The sequence below is a fragment of the Artemia sp. Qi Xiang Cuo genome, chromosome 6 (genome assembly GCF_049724085.1).
Source record: "Artemia sp. Qi Xiang Cuo chromosome 6, ASM4972408v1, whole genome shotgun sequence".
Classification (NCBI taxonomy): domain Eukaryota; kingdom Metazoa; phylum Arthropoda; class Branchiopoda; order Anostraca; family Artemiidae; genus Artemia; species Artemia sp. Qi Xiang Cuo.
Genome location: NC_142799.1, coordinates 17516826 through 17544390, shown reverse-complemented (window position 1 = coordinate 17544390; position 27565 = coordinate 17516826). Strand labels below are relative to the sequence as shown.

General features: G+C 36.8%; 2 protein-coding genes across 2 annotated transcripts in view; one reads left to right on the top strand and one right to left on the bottom strand.

Annotated features, from left to right (window-relative positions):
- LOC148950934 (uncharacterized) overlaps positions 1 to 27565 on the bottom strand; it is a 146497-nt gene that overhangs the window by 55956 nt on the left and 62976 nt on the right. Inside the window, exon 3 of the mRNA XM_089090518.1 lies at positions 16174 to 16420. Within this exon, the coding sequence (XP_088946644.1) occupies positions 16174 to 16259 (86 nt within the window). The 5' untranslated portion in view covers positions 16260 to 16420. The remainder of the gene's footprint in view (positions 1 to 16173; positions 16421 to 27565) is intronic.
- The window catches only part of LOC148950935 (neural cell adhesion molecule 1-like), a 256145-nt gene that overhangs the window by 182854 nt on the left and 45726 nt on the right, over positions 1 to 27565 (top strand). Inside the window, exon 7 of the mRNA XM_089090517.1 lies at positions 19320 to 19448. Within this exon, the coding sequence (XP_088946643.1) occupies positions 19320 to 19448 (129 nt within the window). The remainder of the gene's footprint in view (positions 1 to 19319; positions 19449 to 27565) is intronic.

Here is a 27565-nt window from a genome sequence, read left to right as displayed (position 1 = left end):
TCATTTATCTAGAACAACTAGAGAAAACAGGTTTGTACATGGAGTTATAAACTTGCAAGGATCAAGAATAAAAAGGAAGACCCAGGGAAAAGCTTCAACAGTTCACAGAACATTTGTACGTTTCGGGGACCCAAAAGTATTTAAAGCTGGGATGAAAGCTCGCTAATTCCTGCACCCAAGAATATCCCAAAATTGGAAATCAGTTATAAAGGGTTTCTTTTTTTAATTGGGTTCTGAAGTGCAGGGCGAAATATTTTCCTGTATTTTTTTATTGTTCAGAAAGGTTACGGGTTCTCTTTGGAAATATCCCCCTCTTGGAAAATAACCCCCAGAAAATACCCCCCCTGGAATTCTTGCAGAAAGGAATTTTTCAGCTAAAAACTCCCCCACTAAAATTCCAGCAGACAATTTCCCCACTACCCCTGCAGGAAACTTCCCCGTAAAAAATGTCCATATGTTTCCCAATAACAAATACTTTCTGTACAAAATAAAATTTAAAAAAAAAACGCATCAAAAATATGAGATTCATATCTATTCCATTATGACTCCTGGGAATATTTCTGGTGTACGCAGTTATTATGAAAGTATAGAGTAACATTAAACCCCAAAACAAGAAAAATTACTTCCGTTTAGGAGGGGTACTGCCCCTTTCCCATTCATACCTCCCCCTCAAGGTGCAGAAAACTTTGGAGGGGGCTCATTAGTTCATAAATTGAGAGCTCAAGTCCTTTTTTTATAAGTCGAAAGTGATTGGAGACAAACCAGCCATGAGGGAGGGGTAGTATTTTCCAGGGGTTGTTTTCTGAGCGAGCTGCTCCACTTTAGGTCCATAAAGGTCCGACCCCGGTGCCAAAGCCCCGATTCTAGTTTCTGCATTTGTATGAGATAAAACTTATTTCTTTCCTAGTATAAGCTCATATACTTAAAATTGCATGGGTTGTGCAATTTAAGATTCTGTAGTCTTCCTTATTACCAATGAACTGAGGTAGTTGACTTTCTGTAAGTCAATGAATAGATATAATTTTGACTACGCAGAACTTTAAAATTAATGAATTATGGATTTAGAGGATAACTTATTGAAAGTTATTGTTTACAAGTACTGCTGTCACAAAATATCAATACGTGAATATTTAAAAATTTAAAACTTCTAACTTTATTAAAATGATTTTCCAGAAGAATTTTTTGTTTCCTTTTTTTCTTATCTATTCTACTGGTGTAACGTTCTCAGATGCTATAGTGGTATTTTAAGGATAAACATTAAAAGCCATATGCATTCGTCAAAAGCCATGTATTGGGTCCCTGACCCTAGTTAACAGATAAATTGTCCTTTTCATAAGTTTAATATTATTCTTAGTCCAAATTATCTAGCTATTAATTAAATATCTTTTTGTTTTTTTTGCCCCTTTTTATTATTTTCTTTTTGACTGATATTTTATAGACGTCTGGGAAGGATTCGCTAATTAGCTAAGGGTCCAAAAATACAGCCTGGCCATGAATCTTCGCATTAACCAGACAGGAAATTATAACTGTTCAAGACAAAGGGAGGGGATCAAAGGGAGGCTATTCCTTTCGTTGGGAGGTCAGAGCGTCGTCTGTGCATCCACCGCTGTCGACAATTGGATAAGATCCCCATGGGTTTGTCGTGTTTTTATACTCTATCTTTTTCAAATTTGTTCGTGTTTTTGCCTAGAGCAGACGAATTATAAGTTTCTTACCCTTTTGATGTGCCTATATTTTCTCACATAGACTATAGGTTTGGGAAATAATACGATCTTTCGTAGGTGGGTGATACTCTTATGCTGCTAAGGTCTCTTCTACGAGAGATGATATCTTGAAGCGTGGCTCTAAATATTGAGCTAATTTGTCAAGTATAACTAAGATCATCGGTCGGTAATACCGGGCAGTTTTCTCGCCTACTCTAGCACAGAGCGCGGGCATCTAATGCGAAGTGGAAACAAGGAAGTTCAAGTGAAATTCCGAAGTGAAACTCTATACGGACATAACCGTACGACCCGTTATTTATTTAGGTTGTTTTTCTCAGGGTGTTAAGGAGGAACCTCTATATAACTCCGGTCCCCTCCTATCACCTCTAATACCATTATATTTTGCTTCTCTCCATGGTAGATATAACTGAACAACTTTTATAATTTTTTTTTATCCAACTCACAGTTTACTGGGGTATTGGTTTACTGGGCTTCTCAGACTTAGCATTCGACAACCTTTAAATGCAAAATTCTTACCTTTGTAAATAATGAGTTTAGAAAAACTTTGTATACATCAATCGATGCATGAAATAATGAAATCACGAAACTGGGGTGAACACATTTATGTGCAAGAATATGAAAAAATATTTAAGACAGGTAACTTATCCTCAGGAAGGTGTTTCAATATTAGGTGTTTCATATAAGGATTTTGCAGTGTATAGACACTGATAACAAAGATTAATTGACTATCATAAAATAAATGGGCGTGGTTTTTATTTTTTATTGGTTTAATTTTGACTAAAGTTAATGAAAGCAAATGGAAGTTGATTGAATAGCTAATATTAGTCCCTTATTAAATCCAGTAGTTTTTAAAATGTCTTTGAAAGCAATTATTTACTAAGCTATGAATGGTAAGCTTTGAATTGACTAGTGAAATCTTCTTTGCTCTTAAATAAAAGACCAAACGAATATGGATGCCTGGTTTGCTCTAAGGACCCAAGGAAAAAGGATACTGATCCCCCTGGTCCATCGGTTTAAGGACCTTAATAAAGAAAACATCAATAAGGTTTAAATCCCCCGGAGAGTGGTTTAGTTATCATTTTAGTGCCTGAGCCTCTAGTCACAACAGTTTTCAACTGTGGTTATACTTACAAGTGTCAATAAAGAATTTATTAATTATATGTTTCTCTGCTCTTTTTAACGTTATAAATTTGATAGAGAAGCGCAAAGCTGAAATAGTCAAAACGATATTTGAAAGAATTTACCAACACTGAAATGTTTCCAAGATTTTTTACTATTGCTGAGTCTTTGTATCTTTTTTTTTTTTTTACTAAGCAATCAGATCAGTGAACTGTTTCTCTAAGGTACAATCTTTTCTAATTTCAAAAAATTTGCCTGAAAACCTTCACTCTTATGGGTCAATAAAAAAAAAAGACTTTTGAAAGTTGAACCGATCCTACTCCATCCTAACTATTTACATATAAGACAGTACGTTGAGTCTATGGTCACGTGTAACTTTGCTTTCATGAAGTGTTACCATAATAGAGCTTTCGCAAAGGCCATCAAAAATTGAAATAGATAGCTCATTAGTTGATTTGCAGAAAAATTTTGATGCTAAGAATCAGCTGTCTGACAAACTTTCTTCTTCGTTTCACTGAATAAAAAACCAAAACTACTTTTAGTTGATGGTTGCCGGTGTCCTGAATTGTGCCAATCTTGGAACCACGTTGATGAGTTAACGACATAAATTGGTAGTGCTTTGACAACGTTTACCAATTCACAAAATTACAAATCAGGAAAGAAGGCATAAACTGGATTGAATCAGAAGTCATAATTCGTGTTTTTGAGGTATATAACATCCTCCCACCAAAACTGTATAAAAGCGACCCAAGCTACTATGAATTTAGCACAAATTCCCATGTATTTCAATGCCCGGAATTCGACCATAGACTAGAATTTAGAGCTTCACTACTGGCTCCTTAGACGATGCAACCGTTTAGTACCTACTTGAAGACCATGGTGGAATTAGAAAGCCTCAAAATGATCAAAAGATGCAAAAAGTGTGCGTCAAAGTGGTCATTGTCTACATAGCTATAAGGATAAGGGCCAAAAATTATTCAATTGACCTTTCCTTCATAGATCTCTTTTAGTAGTAAATGGGGGGGGGATCGCATTTTGCTAAACCTAGAATTGTGTAACAGAATAAAAATTTTATAATGGAAATACAAACTAGACCCAAGCAGGGGCTCCGATAGGGGGGTCGGTGTTTGGAGTGTTCATTCACTCTAAATTTTGAAAAATGCCTTTTTTGATTTTTATTTCAAAAATCAAAACATGCCCCCCATCCAGGTTTTGTATAATAACACTTTAGTGTTTTCGTTAAAAAAAAAAAAATTAAAATGACATCATTGCCCTCTACAATTTCATGAATTTGTGCCGCTGGGATCGTGCTCCCTCTAACAGGACCCCCTCCCCCTTTAAAGCTTTTTTTAGCTGATTGGTGGGCGTATTGCACCTTGTTTAAACAGGAAGGATACAAGAATACTAAATTTCTATGAAAAAGAAAGCTAATTTAAAACCGTAAATTTATTTGATGAAACAAAGAAAAAACTCGAAGCTGTGAAGTTTTGATTACGCACTCAAAAAAAAAGCCGAGATCTTAATTGATGAAAAAAAAATAATAGCTGAATACTGACTTGATATAAGAACAAATGAAATCCCAATTCAGCACAAAACTGTGTCAAGTCCTGATTCGACATAAAATGAGCTCCTGACATGACTTGGCTCAAAAACGAGCTAATTCCAAACCACAGGCTGACTCAAAATGCTTCCAAGCCTTGTGCAAAAATGAGCCAAGCCTAGACTCCGTACAAAAATGAGATAAGTCTTGGTTCGCTGGAAAAACGAACTAAGTTTGTGCAGGGAACTAATTTGGCGCTAATTCATGCACGAAGCTAAGTCATGGCTCGATGAAAATATAAGCGAAATTCTGATTCGGTACAAAAATGGGCTCGACGTGAAAACTTGCAAAGGCCTGACTGGCTACCAAAGCGAGTTAAGTCCAACTTACATGACTGTCTTAGTGCAAAAATTGGCCAAAGTCATCGCTCGGTGCAAAATAGGTCTAATCCTAACTTTACGCAAAAATGTGCCAACTCCTGACTCATTGTAAAATCGAACCGAGTCCTGACTTGGTGACGCTTTGTTAACTCAGTTTAAAAAGAACTAAATCCTTATTTGGTGTAAATACAAGATTAGTCAAAACTTCGTGCAGAAATTCAATGAGAGATTGCAACACAATTTGAATCCTGACTTACAAGCCGAGTGTAAGCTGTGAACTACCTTGGTTGTCTTCAGCAAGATATGTGTGTTGTAGCTTGTTTGAATCAATCATAAATCATTTTATTAATACTAAAACATTATTGCAAACGTCAAACAGTTAATCGGCCCAAGATGCTTGGGTTGTTGTGGACCGCACAATACAATGATAACAAACTTGGGAACCTGATAAGTGGTCCTGAAATGTATAATGGCACTCTTCCGGCTGCTAAGAGCCATACTGTTTGACCAGCACCACTCCTTTACTTTTTTAATTTAGAAAACTTTTTCCACAAAACAAGGTTTTCAAAGAAACGTAAAGAACTCCATTAAACAAAAAATTTGCAAAAATTAAATCAAATAATCTACAAAGCTCGAATCTTTCACAAATCAGCATCGATAAATAAATGAAACCCAAAACGAACAGAAATTACAATAAATAACCGAGTCAAACTCAAAACGAGCTGAAATTAACATAAATTGGGCGCCAAAACCCTATGCCTTAGCAAAATTTGCACTTTACTGAAAAAATATAAATGTTTTTACTTTTATAACTTTAATAAATCAAATAATATTAACATTTTGATTACTAAATATCAGTATATGTATATTAAACTGACAATGCACATTCATTTGTATTTTTTTCAGTAAAGTGCAAGTTTTGTTCTGGCCTTGCGAAGGCATAGGGGTTTTGCGCTCAACTTATGTTAATTTCTGCTCGTTTTGAGTCTGACTCGGCTTGGTAGATTATTTAATTTTATTTTTGCTCATTTTTTGTTTAATGGAGTTCTTTACTTTTCTTTGAAAAACTTATTTTGTGGAAAAAGTTTTTTAAATTAATTTCTGTTCGTTTTATATTGACATAGTCTCTTCAGGGAAAAAGAAAATAACACTTTAAATCTTTTTGTTTTTTAAGACTTTATAGTTTGGCCTGCTATATGTATGCTGGAGAAAAATTTTCTGCAATTTTTAACAACATACACCATTTTAAAAATCTGGACACGAATAGTACTGTTTAACTTAGTTTCATACCTCCTCTAGTTGACCATAAATGGAAAACTTGATACCATTCGCGAAAAAATCTGTTTACTTTCTTTGATAGCTTGGATACACTTACACTATTTTGATTTGGTTAAATTTAAAGGGCAGAAGTAGCCTCGAAAGTTTGAACATAATATCCCTCAGTCGTTCTTGGGATACTGCTGAGATGCTTTTATTGAAGTTTCTACGACAACACCTTCTTTAAAAACCTTATATACCCCCAGGGCATAACTTAAAATCCTTGCCCTAAGGGATGTGGGGGAGTGTTCTCCTCAAACCATATTTTCTATCTGGAAACCAACTACGCTGAACAAAATGGCTATCTAAAAATTTTGATTGGACGTGTTTGGGGGAATGAGGCCCCTTTCGACTATTAAAAAGGGCACTAGCACTTTGAATTTCCAGTCGAATGAGCTTTAATTGAAGTTTCTACGACAACACCTTCTTTAAAAACCTTATATACCCCCAGGGCATAACTTAAAACCCTTGCCATGAGGCAGATGGGGGAGTGTCCTCCTCAAAAACATATTTTCTATCTGGAAATCAACTACGCTGAAAAAAAATGGCTGTCCTAAAATTTTGATTGGATGTGTGTGGGGGAATAATGGGCGTGGGGGGGGCTAGTTGCCCTCCAATCACTTTTGACTATTAAAAAGGGCACTAGTCCTTTGAATTTCCAATTGAATGAGTCTGTTTTGATGTTTCTACGACAACACCTTCTATAAAAACCTTATATGCCCTCAGGGCATAACTTAAAACCCTTGCCCCGAGGGTTGTGAGGGAGTGTCTTCCTCAAAAACATATTTTCTATCGGAAATCAACTACGCTGAACAAAATAGCTATCTCAAAATTTTGATTGGATGTGCTTGGAGTAATGATGGGCGTGGAGGGGGGGGGCTAGTTGCCCTTCAATCACTTTCAACTATTAAAAAGGATAATAGGCCTTTGAATTTCCAGTCAAATGAGCCTCTTTTGAAGTTTCTACGACAACGCCTTCTACAAAAACCTTATATGCCACCAGGGTATAACTTAAAACCCATTCCCTGAAGGTTGTGGGGGAGTGTCCTCTTCAAAAATATATTTTCTATCTGGAAATCAACTACGCTGAACTAAATGGCTAACTAAAAGTTTTGATTGGATGTATTTGGGGGAAGGAGGGGCGTCGGGGGTGGGGGGCTAGTTGCCCTCCAATCACTTTTGACTATTAAAAAGGGTATTAGCCCTTTGAATTTCCAATCGAATGAGCCTTTTTTGAAGTTTCTATGACAACACCTTCTATAAAAACCTTATATGCCCCCAGGGCATAACTTAAAACCCTTGCCCTGAGGGTTGTGGGGGAGTGTCCTCCTCACAAATATATTTTCTATCTGGAAATCAACTACGTTGAACAAAATGGCTATCTCAAAATTTTGATTTGATATATTTGGGGGAATGATGGGCGGGGGGGGGGCTAGTTGCCCTTCAATCACTTTCGACTATTAAAAAGGGTACTAGTCCTTTGAATTTCCAATCGAATGAGCCTCTTTCGAAGTTTCTACGGCAACCCCTTCTATAAAACCTTATATGCCCCCCGGGCATAACTTACAACCCTTGCCCTGAGGGCTGTGGGGGAGTGTCCTCCTCAAAAACATATTTTCTAACAGGAGATCAAATACGCCGAACAAAATGGCTATCTCAAAATTTTGATTATATGTGTTTGGGGGAATGATGGGCGTGGGGGGCTAGTTGCCCTCCAATCACTTTTGAATATTATAAAGGGAGTGTCCTCCTCAAAAACATATTTTCTATCTGGAAAACAACTACGCTGAAAAAAATGGCTATCTCAAACTTTTGAGTGGATGTGTTTGGGGGAATCATGGGCGTGGGGGGGGGGATAGTTGCCCTCCAATCACTTTCGACTTTTAAAAAGGGCACTAGCCCTTTGAATTTCCAATCGAATGAGCCTGTTTTGAAGTTTCTACGACAACACTTTCAATAAAAACTTTATATGCCCCTAGGGCATAACATACAACCCTTGCCCTGAGGTCTGTGGGGGGAGGGGTTGTCATCCTTAAAGACCTAATTTCCAAAAATTTCAACTACGTTGAATAAAAGGGCTATCTAAAAATTTTGATTGGATGTGTTTGGGGAAAAGGTGGGCGTGAGAGGGGGGTTAGTTGCCCTCAAATCACTTTCGACTATTAAAAAACGTACTAGTCCTTTTAATTTCAAATCGAATAAGCCCTTTTTCAAGTTTCTACGACAAAGATTTCAATAAAAACCTTATATGCCCCCAGGGCACAAATTATAATCCTTGCCCTGAGGGTTGTGGGGGAGTGTCCTCCTCAAAAATGTCTTTTCTATCTGGTAATCAACTACCCTGAACAAAATGGCTATCTCAAAAATTTAATTGGATGTGTTTGGGGGAATGATAGGTGTGGGGGGGGGGGGCTAGTTGCCCTCCAATCACTTTCGACTATTAAAAAGAGTATTAGCCCTTGGAATTTCCAAACGAATGAGCCTGTTTTGAAGTTTCTACGACAACACATTCTATAAAAACCATATATGCCCCCAGGGCATAACTTAAAACCCTTGCCCTGATGGTTGTGGGGGAGTGTCCTGCTTAAAAATATATTTTTTATCTGGAAATCAACTACGCTGAACAAAATGGCTATCTCAAAATTTTGATTGGATGTGTTTGGGGTAATGATAGGTGTGGGGGGGCTAGTTGTCCTCCAATCACTTTCGACTATTAAAAAGGGAACTAGCCCTTTGAATTTCTCTTTCCCCGGGGAAATTTTTTGAATTTCCCTTAAAACCCTTTCCCTGAGGGTTGTGAGGGAGTGTCCTCCTCAAAAACATATTTTCTATCTGGAAAACAACTACGCTGAACAAAATGACTATCTAAAAATTTTGATTGGATGCGTTTGGGGGAATGATTGGCGTGGGGGGGGGGGTTAGTTGCCCTCCAATCACTTTCGACTATTAAAAAGGGCACTAGCCACTCCCATTTCCAACTCCAGTTTGGGGGAATGATGGGCGTGGGGGGGGGAGGGCTAGTTGCCCTCAAATCACTTTCGACTATTAAAAAACGTGCTAGTCCTTTGAATTTCAAATCGAATGAGCCCTTTTTCAAGTTTCTACGACAAAGATTTCATAAAAACCTTATATGCTCCCAGGGCATAACTTATAATCCTTGCCCTGAGGGTTGTGTCCTCCTCAAAAATATGTTTTCTATCTGGAAATCATCTACCCTGAACAAAATGGCTATCTCAAAATTTGTATTGGATTTGTTTGGGGGAATGATGGGTGTGGGGGGGCTAGTTGCCCTCCAATCACTTTCGACTATTAAAAAGGGTACTAGTCCTTTGAATTTCCAATCGAATGAGCCTCTTTCGAAGTTTCTACTACGACGCATTCTATAAATACCTTAAATGCCCACAGGGCATAATATATAATCCGTACCCTGAGGGATTTGGGTAAGTGTCCTCCTCAAAAATATTTTTTCTATCTAGAAATCAAGTACGCTGAACAAAATTGCTATCTCAAAATATTGTTTGTATATGTTTGTGGAAATGATGGGCGTGGGGGGCTAGTTGCCCTCCAATCACTTTTGAATATTAAAAAGGGCACTAGCCACTCCAATTTCCAATCAAATGAGCCCTTTTCAAAGTTTCTACGACAATGCCTTCTATAAGAACCTTATATGCCCCCAGGGCATAACTTAAAACCCAAGCCCTGAGGGTTGTGGGGGAGTGTCCTCCTCAAAAACATATTTTCTAGCTGGAAATCAACTACGCTGAACAAAATGGCTTTATCAAAATTTTGATTGGATGTGTTTGGGGGAATGATGGGAGTGGGGGGCTAGTTGCCCTCCAATCACTTTTGACTATTAAAAAGGGTACTAGCCACTCCAATTTCCAATCGAATGAGCCCTTTTGAAGTTTCTACGACAACACTTTTAATAAAAACTTTATATGCCTCCAGGGCATAACTTACAACCCTTGCACTGAGGACGCTGAGGGGGTTATCATCCTAAAAGAGAAAATTTCAAGAACTTTCAAATACGTTGAACAAAATGGATATCTCAAAATTTTAATTCGATGTGTTTGGGAAAATGGTGGGCGTGAGAGGGGCTTTAGTTGCTATCCAATCCCTTTCAACTATTAAAAAAGGAACTAACCCTTTCAATTTCCAATTGAATGAGCCCTTTTGAAGTTTCTACGACAACGCTTTCAATAAAAACTTTGTATGCCCCCAGGGCATAACTTACAACCGTTACCCTGAGGGTTGTGGGGAGAGGGGTGTTCATCCCTAAAAACCTAATTTCCAAAACTTCCAATAAAGCTGACTAAAATGGCTATCTAAAAATTTTGATTGGATGTGTTTGGGGAAAAGGTGGGCAAGAGAGGGGGGTTAGTTGCCCTCAAATCACTTTCGACTATTAAAAAACTTACTAGTCCTTTGAATTTCAAATCGAATGAGCCCTTTTTCAAGTTTCTACGACAACGATTTCAATAAAAACCTTATATGCCCCCAGGGAATAACTTATAATCCTTGCCCTGAGGGTTGTGGGGGAGTGTCCTCCTCAAAAAAATAGTTTTCTATCTGGAAATCAACTACCCTGAACAAAATGGTTATCTCAAATTTCTTATTGAATGTGTGTGGGGGAATGATGGGGGTGGGGGGGAGCTAGTTGCCCTCCAATCACTTTCGACTATTAAAAAGGGCACTAGCCCTTTGAATTTCCAGTCGAATGAGCTTTTATTGAAGTTTCTACGACAACGCCTTCTATAAAAACCTTATATGCCCCTAGGGCATAACTTAAGACAATTGCCCTGATTGTTGTGGGGAGTGTCCTCCTCAAAAACATATTTTCTATCTGGAAATCAAGTACGCTGAACAAAATGGCTATCTCAAAATTTTGATTGGATGTACTAGCCATGTGAATTTCCAATCGAACGAGCCTGTTTTGAAGTTTCTACGACAACACCTTCTATAAAAACCTTGTATGTCCCCAGGGCATAACTTAAAACCCTTGCCCTGAGGGTTTTGAGGGAGTGTCCTCCTCAAAAACATATTTTCTATCTGGAAAACAACTACGCTGAAAAAAATGGCTATCACAAACTTTTGAGTGGATGTGTTTGGGGGAATAATGGGCGTGGGGGGGGGGATAGTTGCCCTCCAATCACTTTCGACTATTAAAAAGGGCACTAGCCCTTTGAGTTTCCAATCGAATGAGCCTGTTTTGAAGTTTCTACGACAACACTTTCAATAAAAACTTTATATGCCCCTAGGGCATAACATACAACGCTTGTCCTGAGGGCTGTGGGGGGAGGGATTATCATCCTTAAAGACATAATTTCCGAAACTTTCAACTACGTTGAATAAAAGGGCTATCTAAAAATTTTGATTGGATGTGTTTGGGGAAAAGGTGGGCGCGAGGGGGGGGTTAGTTGCCCTCGAATCACTTTTGACTATTAAAAAACGTACTAGTCCTTTTAATTTCAAATCGAATAAGCCCTTTTTCAAGTTTCTACGACAAAGATTTCAATAAAAACCTTATATGCCCCCAGGGCACAAATTATAATCCTTGCCCTGAGGGTTGTGGGGGAGTGTCCTCCTCAAAAATGTCTTTTCTATCTGGTAATCAACTACCCTGAACAAAATGGCTATCTCAAAAATTTAATTGGATGTGTTTGGGGGAATGATGGGTGTGGAGGGGGGCTGGTTGCCCTCAAATCACTTTCGACTATTAAAAAGGGCAAAAGCACTTTGAATTTCCAGTCGAATGAGCTTTTATTGAAGTTTCTACGACAACACCTTCTTTAAAAAACTTATATACCCCCAGGTCATAACTTAAAACCCTCGCCCTGAGGGATATGGGGGAGTGTCCTCCTCAAAAACATATTTTCTATCTGGAAAACAACTATGCTGAAAAAAAATGGCTGTCCTAAAATTTTGATTGGATGTGTTTGGGGGAATGATGGGCGTGGGGGGGGGATAGGTGCCCTCCAATCACTTTTGACTATTAAAAAGGGCACTAGCCCTTTGAGTTTCCAATCGAATGAGCCTGTTTTGAAGTTTCTACGACAACACCTTCTATAAAAACCTTATATGCCCCCAGGGCATAACTTAAAACCCTTGCCCTGAGGGTTGTGGGGGAGTGTCCTCCTCAAAAACATATTTTCTATCGGAAATCAACTACGCTGAACAAAATAGCTATCTCAAAATTTTGATTGGATGTGCTTGGAGTAATGATGGGCGGGGCGGGGGGGGGCTAGTTGCCCTTCAATCACTTTCAACTATTAAAAAGGATAATAGGCCTTTGAATTTCCAGTCAAATGAGCCTCTTTTGAAGTTTCTACGACAACGCCTTCTACAAAAACCTTATATGCCACCAGGGTATAACTTAAAACCCATTCCCTGAAGGTTGTGGGGGAGTGTCCTCTACAAAAACATATTTTCTATCTGGAAATCAACTACGCTGAACTAAATGGCTAACTAAAAGTTTTGATTGGATGTATTTGGGGGACTGAGGGGCGTCGGGGGAGGGGGGCTAGTTGCCCTCCAATCACTTTTGACTATTAAAAAGGGTATTAGGCCTTTGGATTTCCAATCGAATGAGCCTTTTTTGAAGTTTCTATGACAACGCCTTCTATAAAAACCTTATATACCCCCAGGGCATAACTTAAAACATTTGCCCTGAAGGTTGTGGGGGAGTGTCCTCCTCAAAAATATATTTTCTATCTGGAAATCAACTACGTTGAACAAAATGGCTATCTCAAAATTTTGATTTGATATATTTAGGGGAATGATGGGCTGGGGGAGGGGGGGTGTCTAGTTGCCCTTCAATCACTTTCGACTATTAAAAAGGGTACTAGTCCTTTGAATTTCCAATCGAATGAGCCTCTTTAGAAGTTTCTACGGCGACCCCTTCTATAAAACCTTATATGCCCCCAGGGCATAACTTAAAACCCTTGCCCTGAGGGTTGTGGGGGAGTGTCCTCCTCAAAAATATATTTCCTATCTGGAAATCAACTACGGTGAACAAAATGGCTATCTCAAAATTTGGATTGGATGTGTTTGGGGGATGGATGGGCGTGGGGGGGGGCTATTTGCCCTCCAATCACTTTTGACTATGAAAAAGGGCACTAGCCACTCCAATTTCCAATTGAATGATTCCTTTTCGAAGTTTCTACGACAACTCCTTCGATACGAAGTGCCCGGGTATGGAGAACCAAAAAACAACACATTGTGCCCACATCGTTCTTTACTTAGGCAGCGCTGGCGCACTGCCTATGATCAAGAAAACTTTGAGCTACGGAAGGGAAAGATGGCAGGTCCACTACAGCAATGAAAATTTTACTGTCGTCAGCAAAATGGAAAAGGTGCACAAGAGGGTGAAGACTAAAGACACTATTACGCTACTTTTTCCTTTTCTTAGAAAATGTGTAACTTTTGTGTTGCAATCACTAAAAACTATTTAACTTCCTTATTGACTCATTTATGAAGACCTTTTGGGTTGTTCCTCCGTGAGTTGTAATACTTGTTACGTGCAAAAACTACTAAAATCATTTTTTTTTCTGGAAAGGTGACTTTTTTTTACGAGGTTGACAGTGGTAATTCTAAGGTGAATTTTGCCAAAGTGAGCCAATTTTCGCCAAAGCGAGCCACATTTTGAGCCAGCACTCCTAAACACTGCACCTTCTTCGTCCAAACAACTGGTTGTTTAGAAGGACCAAAAACTTGGAACCCATTTTTCCTTCACCCTCCTTTAACTTGTGGGCATTGTTAGTTTAAGTTCGTTTTTTAACAATAAGAAAGAAAACAAATAAACATTCATCTGGGATTTTTCTTCTGGAAAAATATAAATTCCGCCTCATTTTATAGAAGCTTGAAACCTCTACATTAAGATTCTCGGAAATTTTGAATCCAATGATGTGGTTTTCATTAAAATCACTCCAATTTTGGGGAGCGTTTCTTCCCTTTTAAGTAATTCAGGCAAGTTTTACCAGGCTCGTAGCTTTGGATGGGTTACATTAAACGTAGTGGATTTTATATATGTATATATAGAATAAGCATAAAAAGTTATTTCTTTGGATGTACCAATTTTGATCAAAATTTCTTTTCTTAGAGCTTTGTTTTTTTTTGGTCCGAGTCACTCTTTACTTACAGGTCAATATCAAGAACTATCTGATATGTGCGGCAACAAAAAACAACACAAGAAAAGATAATCCCCCTAGTCTGCTCCATGGAGCAAAAAAAGGGAATGAGGAAGAACGACAGAAATTAAATCAAACAATAAAATAAAAGAGCAATTATTTACTATTTTTCATAATTAATCGGCTCAAATCAGATACGTGCTTTTTTTTCTCATAACACAAAAAAATAATAATAAGAATCATAATCATAACCAAAATTATTTAAAAAAAAAAAAACAACAAATGAATGTGGATTGATAGTTTAACATATGTACTGATGTTTATTCCTTAAAGTCTTAATAGTTTTGGATTTATACAGGTTAAAGAAGAGGAAATGTTTAAAATGTATTTTGCTTTTAGTAAAGGGCAAATTATATTCTGGTCTTTTGAAGAAACAGGGGTATTAGCCTTATTCCTCTTTTCAGTAGTTTTTGCTCGTTTTCAGTTTAACTTGGTTATCTAGTGAAATTTCTGTTCGTTCTGGGTTTCATTTATTTGTTGATGTTGATTTATGGTAGTCTTAAGCTTGAACAATTATTTGACTTTATTTCTGCTCGCCTTTTCTTTAATGTTGCTCTTTACTCTCCATTAAAAAAAGTTTTTTTGTGGGAGATTTTTTTAAATTTATTTCTGCTCCTTTTTAATTGATATGTTCACTTTCAACGGTTAAAAGAAGAATATTCTAAATATTTTTGGTTTTTCTCCATAAAAATCTAGATTTTCGCTTGTTATTTGTATGTTGGATAAAATTTTATAAAATAATTGTTGTACTATTATGCTTTGGATTGATGGGTACAGGGGAAAATATTCGAACATGTGGGTTGATGTTGTATATCTTTGGGGCTCTATTAGGCTGACAGATTTCTAGCTTCCATCGCGTTGCAACTTTGAATATAGACAAATATTAATCTACTATCCTCGCCAAATACCCTCTTTTGACAACCTTGGATGCACATAATACAATTTGATTTGGTTCAATTTTCAACTCTGTATCCCCTTACAATTTTTAACTTAATACCCTTAGCCATTCCTTAAATATCGCAGATATGCCTATTAGACTAAACTGGATGCACATAGTGTCTTTTGATTTAGTTTAACGTCGCCAAAAACATGCCCTTTAAGTCCAATGTAATGCCCTGAGTTTTTCCTGAGATTTTGCATAGACGTCCATTTGACAATCTGGATACACAGTTTATTTTTATTTACTCCCCCTCGTATCCCCTTCAACTTTGTCTGAAAGTTTCAACTTAATACCCTATTCTAATCCTGAGAATCCTGATTGTAACCGTACAGTTTTGACAACCTGAATGAACTAAAAATCTTTTGACTTTGTCCAATCTTAGTAGTAGTAGTTGTAGTATTAGTATTACTAGTAGTAGTAACAGTAATAGTAGTAGTAGTAGCAGTAATAGCAGTAGTAGTAGTAGTAGCAGTAGTAGTAGTAGTAGTATTGGAATAGTAGTAGTAGTAGTAGTAGTAGTTGTAGTAGTAGTAGTAGTTGTAGTAGTAGTAGTAGTAGTAGTAGTAGTAGTAATAGTAGTAGTAGCAGTAGTAGTAGTAATATCAGTAGTAGTAGAAGTAGTAGCGGTTTTCACCTGAAGTTTTCACCATAATACCCTTAGGCCTAGTAGTAATTGAAGTAGAATTAGTAGTTGCAGTAGTATTATTAGTAATAGTGGTAAAAGCAGTAGTAGTATTAGTAGTAGTAGCAGCAGAAAAGTAGCAGTAGTAGTAGTAATATCAGTAGTAGTAGTAAGTAGTAATTGTGGTAGTAGTAGTAGTAGTAATAGCAGTAGTAGTATTGGAATAGTAGTAGTAGTAGTAGTTGTATCAGTAGTGTAGTAGTAGTAGTAGTAGCAGTAGCGGTAGTAGTAGTACCAGTAGCAGTAGTAGTAATTGTAGTAGTACTAATTTCGTGCAAATATTACCTTCTGGTAAATTGATCATCCCCCTCAGCGGTAGAAGTAGTAGTTGTAGCCTTAGCAATACTAGTAGAGGTAGTAGTATTGCGCATATTTCCTTTTGGGCAAATGATAATCCTCCTCACCTTTGCTTGAATTTCTCTCCAACCACTTTTGACTCTTAAAAAGGGCACTACAACTTTTATTGCCCAATCGAATGAGTCCCCTCCGAACCGAAGATTCTACTACAACTTCTTCTATGCGAAGTGCCTTGCTGAAAATAAAGAAATAATACATAGAGCTTTGCTCTTTACCTAGGCATCGTTATTGCATAGCCAATGAGAGACAGGTAACACGCCTATCACCCAGCCTTGCGGTAGCTGGAATCGATGCCTGGGCCCCGTGTCTCTTAGCAGAGCGTTAATCCACTGTACTACCAGAAACGTCAACGTTTGTTTGATCAAAAATTTGCCCTGTCAAGTACTCTTTATAAACTTTTTTTTCTAATACTGGTATTACTCTTTCACGACCTGGTTAAATTAAACTATTGTCATGTGATATACGTAGTACACAGGAAAATCACGTTCAAAACCATAGACTTCCTGATATATTCCCAACTAAACGAAGCGCCATGTAATTGTTTTACATTTGTCAGCATGATTTTCCTTGAGTCAAGGCTTAGCCGAAACAGAAATATTTATTCTTAGCATAATCTTTAGAAAAATAAAATAAAAGAAAAGACCCCCTTGATTGGTTGAGGTAGAGGAAAAGCTTCGAAGTTGCGTTGGTTCCGACCAATTTTGTCTGCGATCAGTTATTCGGAGTAATATTTTATATTTTTTTTTTTACATTTTAATATTGTAGGTTAAACTGTAACATGTAGTAGAAGGGTTTGTTATTTTTAAATATTTTAGGTGGAGAAAGAGTGTGCGAAGACTTTCAAGCGATTTTTGGTTCGTCGAGTCATTAGTATTTTTATTTTAATATTAGTTAATTTATCATAATAGATTTCAGTAATCTGTACGTTAAACTTCAGCGCAAATATAATGCGTTTGGAAATTTTGCACAATAAACATTGAATGACAGTCTTTTTGTTCGCTGTTACTTTATTACTACTGCTTCTGCTATATACTCATATCCAGACTAGGGTTGCCGACTTCTGGGTTCATGAATGTGCCCCCGGAGAATCCAAACATACATCATTATTAACTAAAATGTGTCCATCTTAAAATCTCGTAATTAGAGTTTTTTCTTGCTAGCTGTATTATTAAAAGCGTCCAGTTAACATCAAATACAATAAAAACGAATAAAAAATCCTTAAAAACATTCATACAAAATGACTTAGTGTGAAAGCACGAAACTCACATAAACATGTAAATTCTTTAGTATGGAGCAAATCCTTTACTTACGATATCTCCGGCAAGGCCTGGATGTTTAAAAAAAAATACCGAAAAAAGTAATACTTTGGGGAAAAGTAGCACTTTTTTTTACCAAAATATATATCCAGTTAGGAAATGTTTCATTTATGTTATAAATTTACAAAATGTGTCCCTTTTTGCCTTTTTATGTCCCAAATATCAAAAATATGTTTATATCTTACCCTTTTGTGTCATTGTGTCCGGCACACGGGAATGTGTCCTTTTGACATAAAATGTGTCCAGTTGGTAACCCTGATTCAAACCCTCCAGACGGAAACCCATACTTCGTCCAAACCTGTTTTAAGGCTCTGCAATAGACATTTTTTCTAAAAAATCACAAAATGCTTTTTATAATATTAACCAAGCTTTATCTTGGGCATTCAGCCTCCTCTTACTACATTGCAGTATGATTTGTAAAATTATTTTATGTGTAAGGTCTTTGTCCTCCCAAATGATAATTTCACCCAACCTTAGCACTTTTTTTTATGATGCATATATTAAGTCGAATATAAATGGCTGATTCCAAGTTTCTGTTAATACAGTGAAACTAAGATGATGAAAAAACAGTCTCTTAATATAGAAATTATGTTCTGGTAGTTTGGTTCGCTTCAACCAATTTAAGTTATTTTTGTTTTCTTACATTATATCTTAGTTTCACCTTTGCCTCCTGAGGCACTCAGGGCATCTTCTAGAAGCCACCAGTGTTCCCTCAGGTTTGTTGTTGCAGTTATGTCCTCCTATTCTGGTAGATCGGAGGTGAGCAGGTTGCGTAGATCCCTCTGGTAGGTCCGGCACAGTGTGTTTCTGAGTCTCCAATCTTGGAGAGCATTTCTCCCCTTTCAAGAAATTCAGGCAAGTTTTACCAGGCTCGTAGCTTTGGATGGGTTACATGAAACGTAATGGATTTTATATATTTATATATATATATATATATATATATATATATATATATATATATATATATATATATATAATATATATATATATATATATATATATATATATATATATATATATATATATATATATATATATATATATATATATATATATATATATATAGAATAAGCATAAAAAGCTATTTCTTTGGATGTACTAATTGGGATTAAAATTTATTTTCTTAGAGCTTTGTTTTTTATTGGTTCGAGTCCCTCTTTACTTACAGGTCATTATCAAGAACTATCTGATATGTGCGGCAAAAAAAATAAAACGAGAAAAGGTAGTCCCCCTAGTCTGCTCCTTGGAGCAAAAGAAGGGAATGATGAAAAACGACAGAAATTAAATCAAACAATAAAATAAAAGAGCAATTATTTACTAATTTTCATAATTAATCGGCTCAAATCAGGCGACATGGGACTCCAAAGACCCGAAAAAGAAGACAAAAGCGAAAAAACACACATACACACAAAAAAAAAGATGAAAAGGTTACACTGCTTACCAGTTCCAAAATAAAATGAGTAGCCCCTTTTTCACAACCAACTCGAAAATGTAGCTGGCACTAATTTATGACAATTAATTTCTACACATTAAAAGAATAAAAAAAATGTCGTAAGAAATTCTTTTTGGATTACCACGGTCAAGATGTACCATTGATGTCTGCTAATACATTTCGTTTCTTGAACAAGAACGATAGTTGCTTTATTTGAGTTTTAAAGTAAGTTTTTGTTAAACATCTTCATCTTATGTATTTTATGGCAGGGATATTGAAGGTCATAGTTTAAAGTTTTTTGATGATATATTCAATTTTATTTATAGGTCAATATAAAGAATGAGAGTGTATTTGGTGACTATGAATGCAAAGCCACGAATATCTATGGCACACTTGAAAGAGTTGTGGTCTTGGAAATGGTTTCCAAGCCACAACCTCCAACATTCAAGGTTAAGGTAAGTAGCTAGTATAGCTTTATCTAGTACAAAAAAGTTTGTAACTATATTGTACATCGCAAAAACCTAAAAAAAATATTTAAGTAAAAATTAAATATTTCATTCACGTTATTGATGCTAAATAATTAGGGAATAAAACTAAACATGTCGTTTAAGGACAGTTTAGCCAGGTTTGCATATTCGTTTGAAGGTTACATTTAAGTTGGATTTTACAGTAGTCGTAAACAACATATTTTATTTTCTGTAGTGTAAGGAATTTTAATTTTACTGAAATATTTGAAGTTTTCTAAGATACACCCATAACCATTTGTGCAGCTTTATGAGATTTAAAGGGGGAAAGCCCTATCTAGGAAACGACTAAACCCCTCTAGTATTTTTTTGAGAAAACAAAATAAATCTATCAAACATTTTCTGGTAGCTCAATGGTAACCGAAACTCTAAAAAACGGAATGATACCAATAGATACCAAAAATCTTTTGATACCAATAGATACATCAAAAGAATCAGATTTCAATTCTGATTTAAAATATATAGGTTTCGTCAAGTGAAATTTTACCCATCAAAAGTTACGAGCCTGAGAATATGTGGCTGATTTTCGAAAAAAGGCGGAAAGACCCCCTAAACAATATAGAACCTTAATGAAAATTAAACCTTCATATATACCATATCAGAGTACCCTAATGTAGAGTTTTCAATCTCCTATCTGCGAATATGTAGAATTTTGCATTTTTTGCTAGAAGAAAGATCACGGATGCGTGGTTATTTGTTTGTTTTTTTTTTTTTTTCTTTTTCCCAGGGGTGATCGTATCGACCAAGTGGTCCTAGAATATCGTTGGACGGCTCATTGGATTGGAAATTAAAAGTTCTAGTGCCATTTTTAAGTGAAAAAAAAATGGAGGCCAACTAGGCCCCCTCCCACGCTCATTTTTTTCCCAAAGTCACCTGATCAAAATTTTGAGATAGTCATTTTGTTTAGCATGGTCTAAAATATTATAACTATGTCTTTTAGGATGACTTAATCCTTCGACGCCCCCAGGGGGAGGGCTGAAAGTTATGAACTTTACCCAATGTTAACATATAGTATTAGTAGTAACCTAGGTGCTGATTTGAACTGTACAAGAAACGGTACAAGAAAACCTACGCCTGAGACACCACAGTTTCACGTGCACATTGCAAAAAAGCGTGCAAACCTATAAAGTGGTCAAACACATTTTGAGAGTATAGTCAAGGTTGTATAAGACAACTAGACTGGTTTTTTGCTATTGATATCAATTGCACAAGGAATTTCACAAGAATATGCAGCGTAGCTTCACGTGCACATTTTAAAAAAGCTGCCAAAAACCTATAAAGTTGGCCAACAAGTTTTGAGAGCATAGTCGAGATTATTTAACACAACCAGAGTGGTTTTTGAGGCAACATCCGTTTTTAGGGCCAATCAGAGACAGTGGAGGTTGCTCCATATACGATAACTTGATTGGTGATTGGGTTCAAATAAAAAGGAGTGATTTACATTCGTCCTTGAGATTTTGTATATAATGGCCATGCATTATGATTAAATTTTCATAATGTTTTAACATATCATAGATAATACATTAAATATTATTGACATTGAAGCTATGTCTACTTCGAGTTATAATGTGAGTATTGTTTAGTAAATTTCTTAATTTATTTCCAAATAGAATATTTTTAAATAGTCATCTCTCCAGTAAATTCAAATTTCAGGGGGCATAGCCCTCCCCCCAACAATACAAACTCTACAATACGATGATTATAGTCACTAGAAAACATAAATACGCTCTTTTTTCCATTATGTAAATCCCACCCCCCGCCTCCCCTCTGTTTACAAGTTTAATTCCTTAGAAATAGTTATTTCGTTCAAAAAATGTCATTTCCCATTATCAAAAATAGAGTATGCAAACTTTTCCGGTCTAAAACCATCAGTGTTTATAATTACAAAAAGGGTCGTTTTCGGAAACAGACTTCAGACGGATGTCTTATCAGTATGGATTAATGCCACATGTGATTAGGGGAACTTTGAAAAAGAGATTCTTTTTGGGTCAAATTAAACGAGAGTAAATCCTTTTGAAATGCAAAGCACAAGTAATGTTTGAACAATGTTGTCAATTTAAAATATCGATATAGTATACTAAAAAAGTTGATATTAAAATCGTTAATTAAAGAATAGTACACTAAAGCTTTTTTAAATATTTCGAAAGTGCTAATAGATAGAGCGCTACAAATATCAGAATCGATTTTAGAGGATAATTTATATTATGGGAAGATGTTTTTGAAACCCCCCTTCCCCCCAAACTCAAAATTTTACAAAATTTTACTTTAGAAGCTTTTTTTAAATATTTCTAAAGTGCTAATAGATAGAGCGCTACAAATATCAGAATCGACTTTAGAGGATAATTTATATTATGGGAAGATGTTTTTGAAATCCCCCTTCCCCCCAAACTCAAAATTTTCCAAAATTTTACTTTAGAAGCTTTTTTTTAATATTTCTAAAGTGCTAATACATAGAGCGCTACAAACATCAGAATCGACTTTAGGGGATAATTTGTATTGGGAAGATGTTTTTGAAATTCCCCTCCCCCCCCCAAACTCAAAATTTTCCAAAATGTTACTTTAGAAGCTTTTTAAATATTTCTAAAGTGCTAATAGATAGAGCGCTACAAACATCAGAATCGACTTTAGAGGATAATTTATATTATGGGAAGATGTTTTTGAAATTCCCCTCCCCCAAACTCAAAATTTTCCAAAATTTTACTTTAGAAGATTTTTTTAAATATTTCTAAAGTGCTAAGAGATTGAGCGCTACAAACATCAGAATCGACTTTAGGGGCTAATTTATATTATGGGAAGATGTTTTTATAATCCCCCTTCCCCCCAAACTCAAAATTTTCCAAAATGTTACTTTAGAAGTTTTTTTTAAATATTTCTAAAGTGCTAATAGATAGAGCGCTACAAACATCAGAATCGACTTTAGAGGATAATTTATATTATGGGAAGATGTTTTTGAAATTCCCCTCCCCCCCAAACTCAAAATTTTCAAAAATTTTACTTTAGAAGTTTTTTTTTAATATTTCTAAAGCACTAGTATATAGAGCGTTACAAACATCAAAATTAACTTTAGAGGGTAATTAATCTGTAAAAGAGAGATCATTATTTCAGTCTAAATTTTTCTTCTTTTTTTAAGGAGGAGGATTCCTACAATTACTCTCCCCCTGAAAAGAGAGCAAGATGGAACGATGCCACATCGATGCAAGCTGCAAGGCCTTCCATCATCAGATATGCTGGTTCCATTACACATGCTCTGGACCAGCCAATGACAACACAACTTTTAATGCCAGGAGCCTCTCACGCCAGTGTCAGCTCTGCGCAAACCTCTATGCAACCTGGCAGAAAATTTAAAAGGGAGTGGATGGCTTCTCATAATGCATCAGCCCCATCTACTCAAGATCGTGACGTCATCCCCATTCATGCTTTGCCAGGGGCTTCAGGCATACAAGTGCAGTCTGAATTTGGAAATGTAGGTATTTTACCTCTACCTTCTATGGATTATAGAAATATCTACCTATTTCTTTCCAACTTTTTTTTGTCTTTTCTTTTCGCCATTTTTTTCAACACTCTAAGAGTGTATGTATCAGTGATTAAAATATTAACCTCTCGCCCCCAACCATTGTTATAAATTTCTCTGCCCCTCATCAGAGATAGCTAAATATAATATATTTTTTTTATTGTCAAAGAAAGCACTCTTTTGCTTCTTTCTGACATTTCTGGGGGAGGGGGTGGAGACAAGTATTTACTTAAATAATTCTAGGAGAGGGGAATTAAGTTTTGAGGATGGGGTGAAAAATGGCACTTATTTAATATCAGGGTAAACACATGACTTGAAATGCTTCAGAATAAATAGGGTATTGCGTCTTTCTGAACTTTCTGGGGGTGGGGGTGGAGGCAAGTATTTAGCTAAAATAATACTAGGAGGAATTGAGTTTTGTGGGTGGGGTGGAAAAATGAACATGGTTTTTTTAACTTTATAAAATAGTGGTCATTACACATAGAAAATAAACCTTTTTTCTATAGATTAGTGAATTAGCAGCGCCATCTTCATCAGGTCATGAATCTTTCATTTTTGGTGGACCTGAACCAATTCTAGCACCACCAATGGACTTTAGAGATGAACCTACGTTAGTTCTAGACAATATGGAATGGCATAGGGGTTTTCTAAATGATTGTTTTGGGGACATGGCCAGCCTAGACGATTTAACTTGTGACATTGACATGGTGGAGGACCCGGAATGGAAAGATATATTTATGCCAGAGCATTTAGGTGGTGTTAGTAGTACTAGTGTATCTGAACCGAGTTCTCATAAAGAAATTCTATCATAGGACAATACAGGCTGGCTTGATCAGCTATCCCCAAACACTCTAGAAGATATAATATCTAGCTTAGATGATTTCATGCCACCTCCATCCAATGGAATTGAACAGACTGGGGGTCATACTATTGACATTTTTATGTCACCCCCCACCATTCTGGTTAATAATACAACTAGTAGTATTAGTAGTAATAACGATATACCAACTACACAAGAATCCCCACTGCCAGATTGTTTCCTTTCTAGCTCTGCCTTGCACCACACAATGGTCTACTGCGCCAAATTCGGTGACCCCTTTAACTCTCTAGTGTCGGGGGATATAATAACAGATCCCCTGGCCATTACACATTTATATACTAATAATATTCGAGCCATTCTTGAACAATAGATGGGGTCTGGGGGGTGGGGTCAGTTTAAAAGCATCAATAGCACTAAAAATATTTTTTTAAATGAAAATGCGAGTGAGCTGTATTCGAAATACTTGCACACAGAGACGTTGGCAATTCGCCCGCATTTATCAAATTATGAGGAGGCTTTTTTAGATTAGGTTAATAGTATTCAAAGTAAATGGGAGAATTATAACGAGGGTGTAGTGGGTCGGTGGTTTTATTTATTGAAAGTTTAAATTTTAATATTTGTAGATTTAAAAAAGATTTTATTTTAAGAGGGGGAGTGGGCCGAAGGGTATTGAATTAAAATATCATTCAGATTTAGAGGGATGTAGGGGGATACAACGAATCTGTTTCGATACGAGGCTACAGTGTTTCAAGTATGCATTTTTAATTGGCGCCTACAGACCTCTTCGAAAAAAAGCATCTAAGAAAAAGTTGGATGAAATGGCAGTTAATGGTAGGGAGGGTTCAAATTTCCCCATAGTATATTTTAATTGTTTAAATGGTCAATTTCCCGGGACACTAAAAGGAATAGATATTTTTGAGCGGGCTAATGCACATTTAAAGATTGGTGTCACGGTGTTACAGTATGAAAACGAATTTGACGAAGGGCACCGTTCCCATAAGAAGGGGGAGTTACATACAGTGACGGCTTGTTCAATTGAATCAGTGAAACATCGGGTGTGGCTTATATATATGCCACACGCAGTGTCCGATTAAATTGATCATTTTAATTTAATTACAAGTATTTGCAAGGCTATGGGGGAGGACAAAACACATGAGGCACGTTATTACTGTTCAACATACCTTTCAAGATTGCACTTTAATTTAAAGTTAAAGCATCACATGAAACACTGTAAACGTCATGGATACCAGGTTGTGGAAACGGTAAGTGGAGATAGAGCGATCTTACGTTAGAATATCTAGAACACACTCCTGCCGAGCAATAAGAACGTTTTAGGCTACGAACCCAAAGTCAGAGACGTGTACCAATTGTCAAATCCGAATCGTGTTAAAATCAATGAATCCACAGGGGCTCCTTACGCTCACGCGCAACGAGATTTGAATTGGGCCAAGCAATTGTTGGATGTAGTGGAGATGTTGGATCACGGTGGATACTTCAGGCGCTCGCCATTGTTCAGTCTAATCAAAACAGTGAACAGTGCAATTTCTCGCCTTCGTTACACAAACTATCCTATGCTCCTATCACCAGACGACATATTGGCCATTAAAAATCGTAAAATGTGCTGGGTTTGCAAGGGGGAATTTGATGATGGTGTTGAGAATGGGGGGAGGAGGAAGGTGATTGACCAGAATCATTTTTGGCAGGAAATTACATCGGGGGGGGGGGGGAGTAACTTTAGAGGGGTAGCATATCAGTCGTGCAATTTAAACGTTAGACAACAATATTCCGTACCCGTTTTTATACACAATTTCAATTACGACTTAAAGTTTGTTCTACCGGCGTTGGCCCTCATTGCCAAGGTTGTAGTTGTAGATGACGCATGGATAGATGGTTCTTTTTCATATAATATCATACCCAAATCATCGGAGAAGCTACTGCTGCTAGAATTCATGTGGAAAACAGTTGACAAGGGTAACACGTGCCCTGAATAAAATCTGTTTCTTAGACTCATCCAGTTTCTTCCCCAAATCTTTAAGTCAATTGATTCAGGAACAGAAAAGTTACAATTTTGATAGCTTCCCTCTCCTTAAACAGCGTTTCCCCGATGATGAAATGTATGATTTATTAACGTGTAAGGGTATATATCCATATGATTATTACAACTCTGGCTCGAGGCTAGATGAGGTGTCATTACCGCCCATTGAAGCTTTTTACAATTCTCTTACTGAGAGTGAGTGCGCCACTAGCGACTACAAATTTGCTAAGAGGGTTTGGGCAAAAGGCGGATGTAAAAATGGGTGGGATTATTGTAAACTATGCTTGGCCAGTGACGTACTCACTCTTCTGGACATTGTGTACAAAAATACGGATAAAATCTATGGGAAATTTGGGTTGGATTTAGGTTATTATTTTTCCACTCCTCACCTGGCTATGGACTTGATTCTTAACATCAGCAAAGAAGGAATAGGTATGATCACCGACGTGGATCAGCATCTATTTGTAGAGAGATCAATGAGGGAAGGGTATGTTTTCACGGGGACCGTATCATGAAAACTGATCCGACCGGACAGCACACCGATCAAAAGTCGGACAGAGTTTTTTTGGATATGAATTCCCTTTACCCATCGGCAATGTCTCACTACTGTTTGCCGTGTGGCAATTATAAATGGTTTGACAATCCGTGTGCTTCGAATTTCCCAGACATTGCTAGCGTTGAGGAGAATTGGGCGCAACGATGGTTTTTTTAAATTGACGGTGAAATCCCATGGAAATCCATGACTCGGTAAAAGACTTTGTTTTCCCGTGCATAAATAGAGCAGTGGGTAGGGACTCTCTGAGTCCCTACAATTTATCTTTAGTAGAGGATGGGAGTATGCACTGGATACTTTCAAAATAAAAACTAATTGAAAACCACAACCCGAAACAGAATATCGTTGTTCGTCCCGTGGTATTGAAATGGATGGTGTCCAATGGTTTCAAGGTCACAAAGATTCATAGAGCCCTCCAATTTGATCAAAAGCCTTACATGAAAACGTTTAATTAACACCTTTGTCAGTAAGCGTTCACAAGCGAAAACGAAAGTTGAAAAAAAGTCTATAAACTCATTTTGAACTCAGCTTTCGGTAAAATGTGCGAAAGCATACGAAACAGAAGTACAGAATTGTAACCAATCCCAAAGATTGTGCTCGAATCATTGCGGATCCAAACTTCACATCGTTCACAATCATAGACTCTGATATGGTGCTCCTACATCGCAAGAAAAGAAACATTGTTTTAAATAAAAATATTGCAGGCGGGAGTGCAATAACTGAAATATCTAAAAAACTCATGTTGTCATTTTATTATAATGTATGCAAGGTACATTGGCCGATTGAGGGACAAGTTCAAGTGTATTACGGGGACACTGATTCACTCCTGTTAAAAGTCAAAACTGAAAATCTATTTAATGATTTGGAAAATGGCGAGTACATTAGCTCACGAATGGACTACACTAATTGTGATGAATTCCGCAACCCAGAGCTAGTGAAACGCCAGGCCCCAAATCAATTGTTAATGCTAAAATCTGAAACGGGTAGCGATCTGATATCCAGTGGTGTGTTTCCTGGACCGAAGGTATACTGTGTGTAAGCGCAAAACAAGGATATCAAACAAGTTTGCATGTGGTTAGCTACACACTTTGAAAAAAATAATTTTTATATGAGTGTCTATAGAAACTAT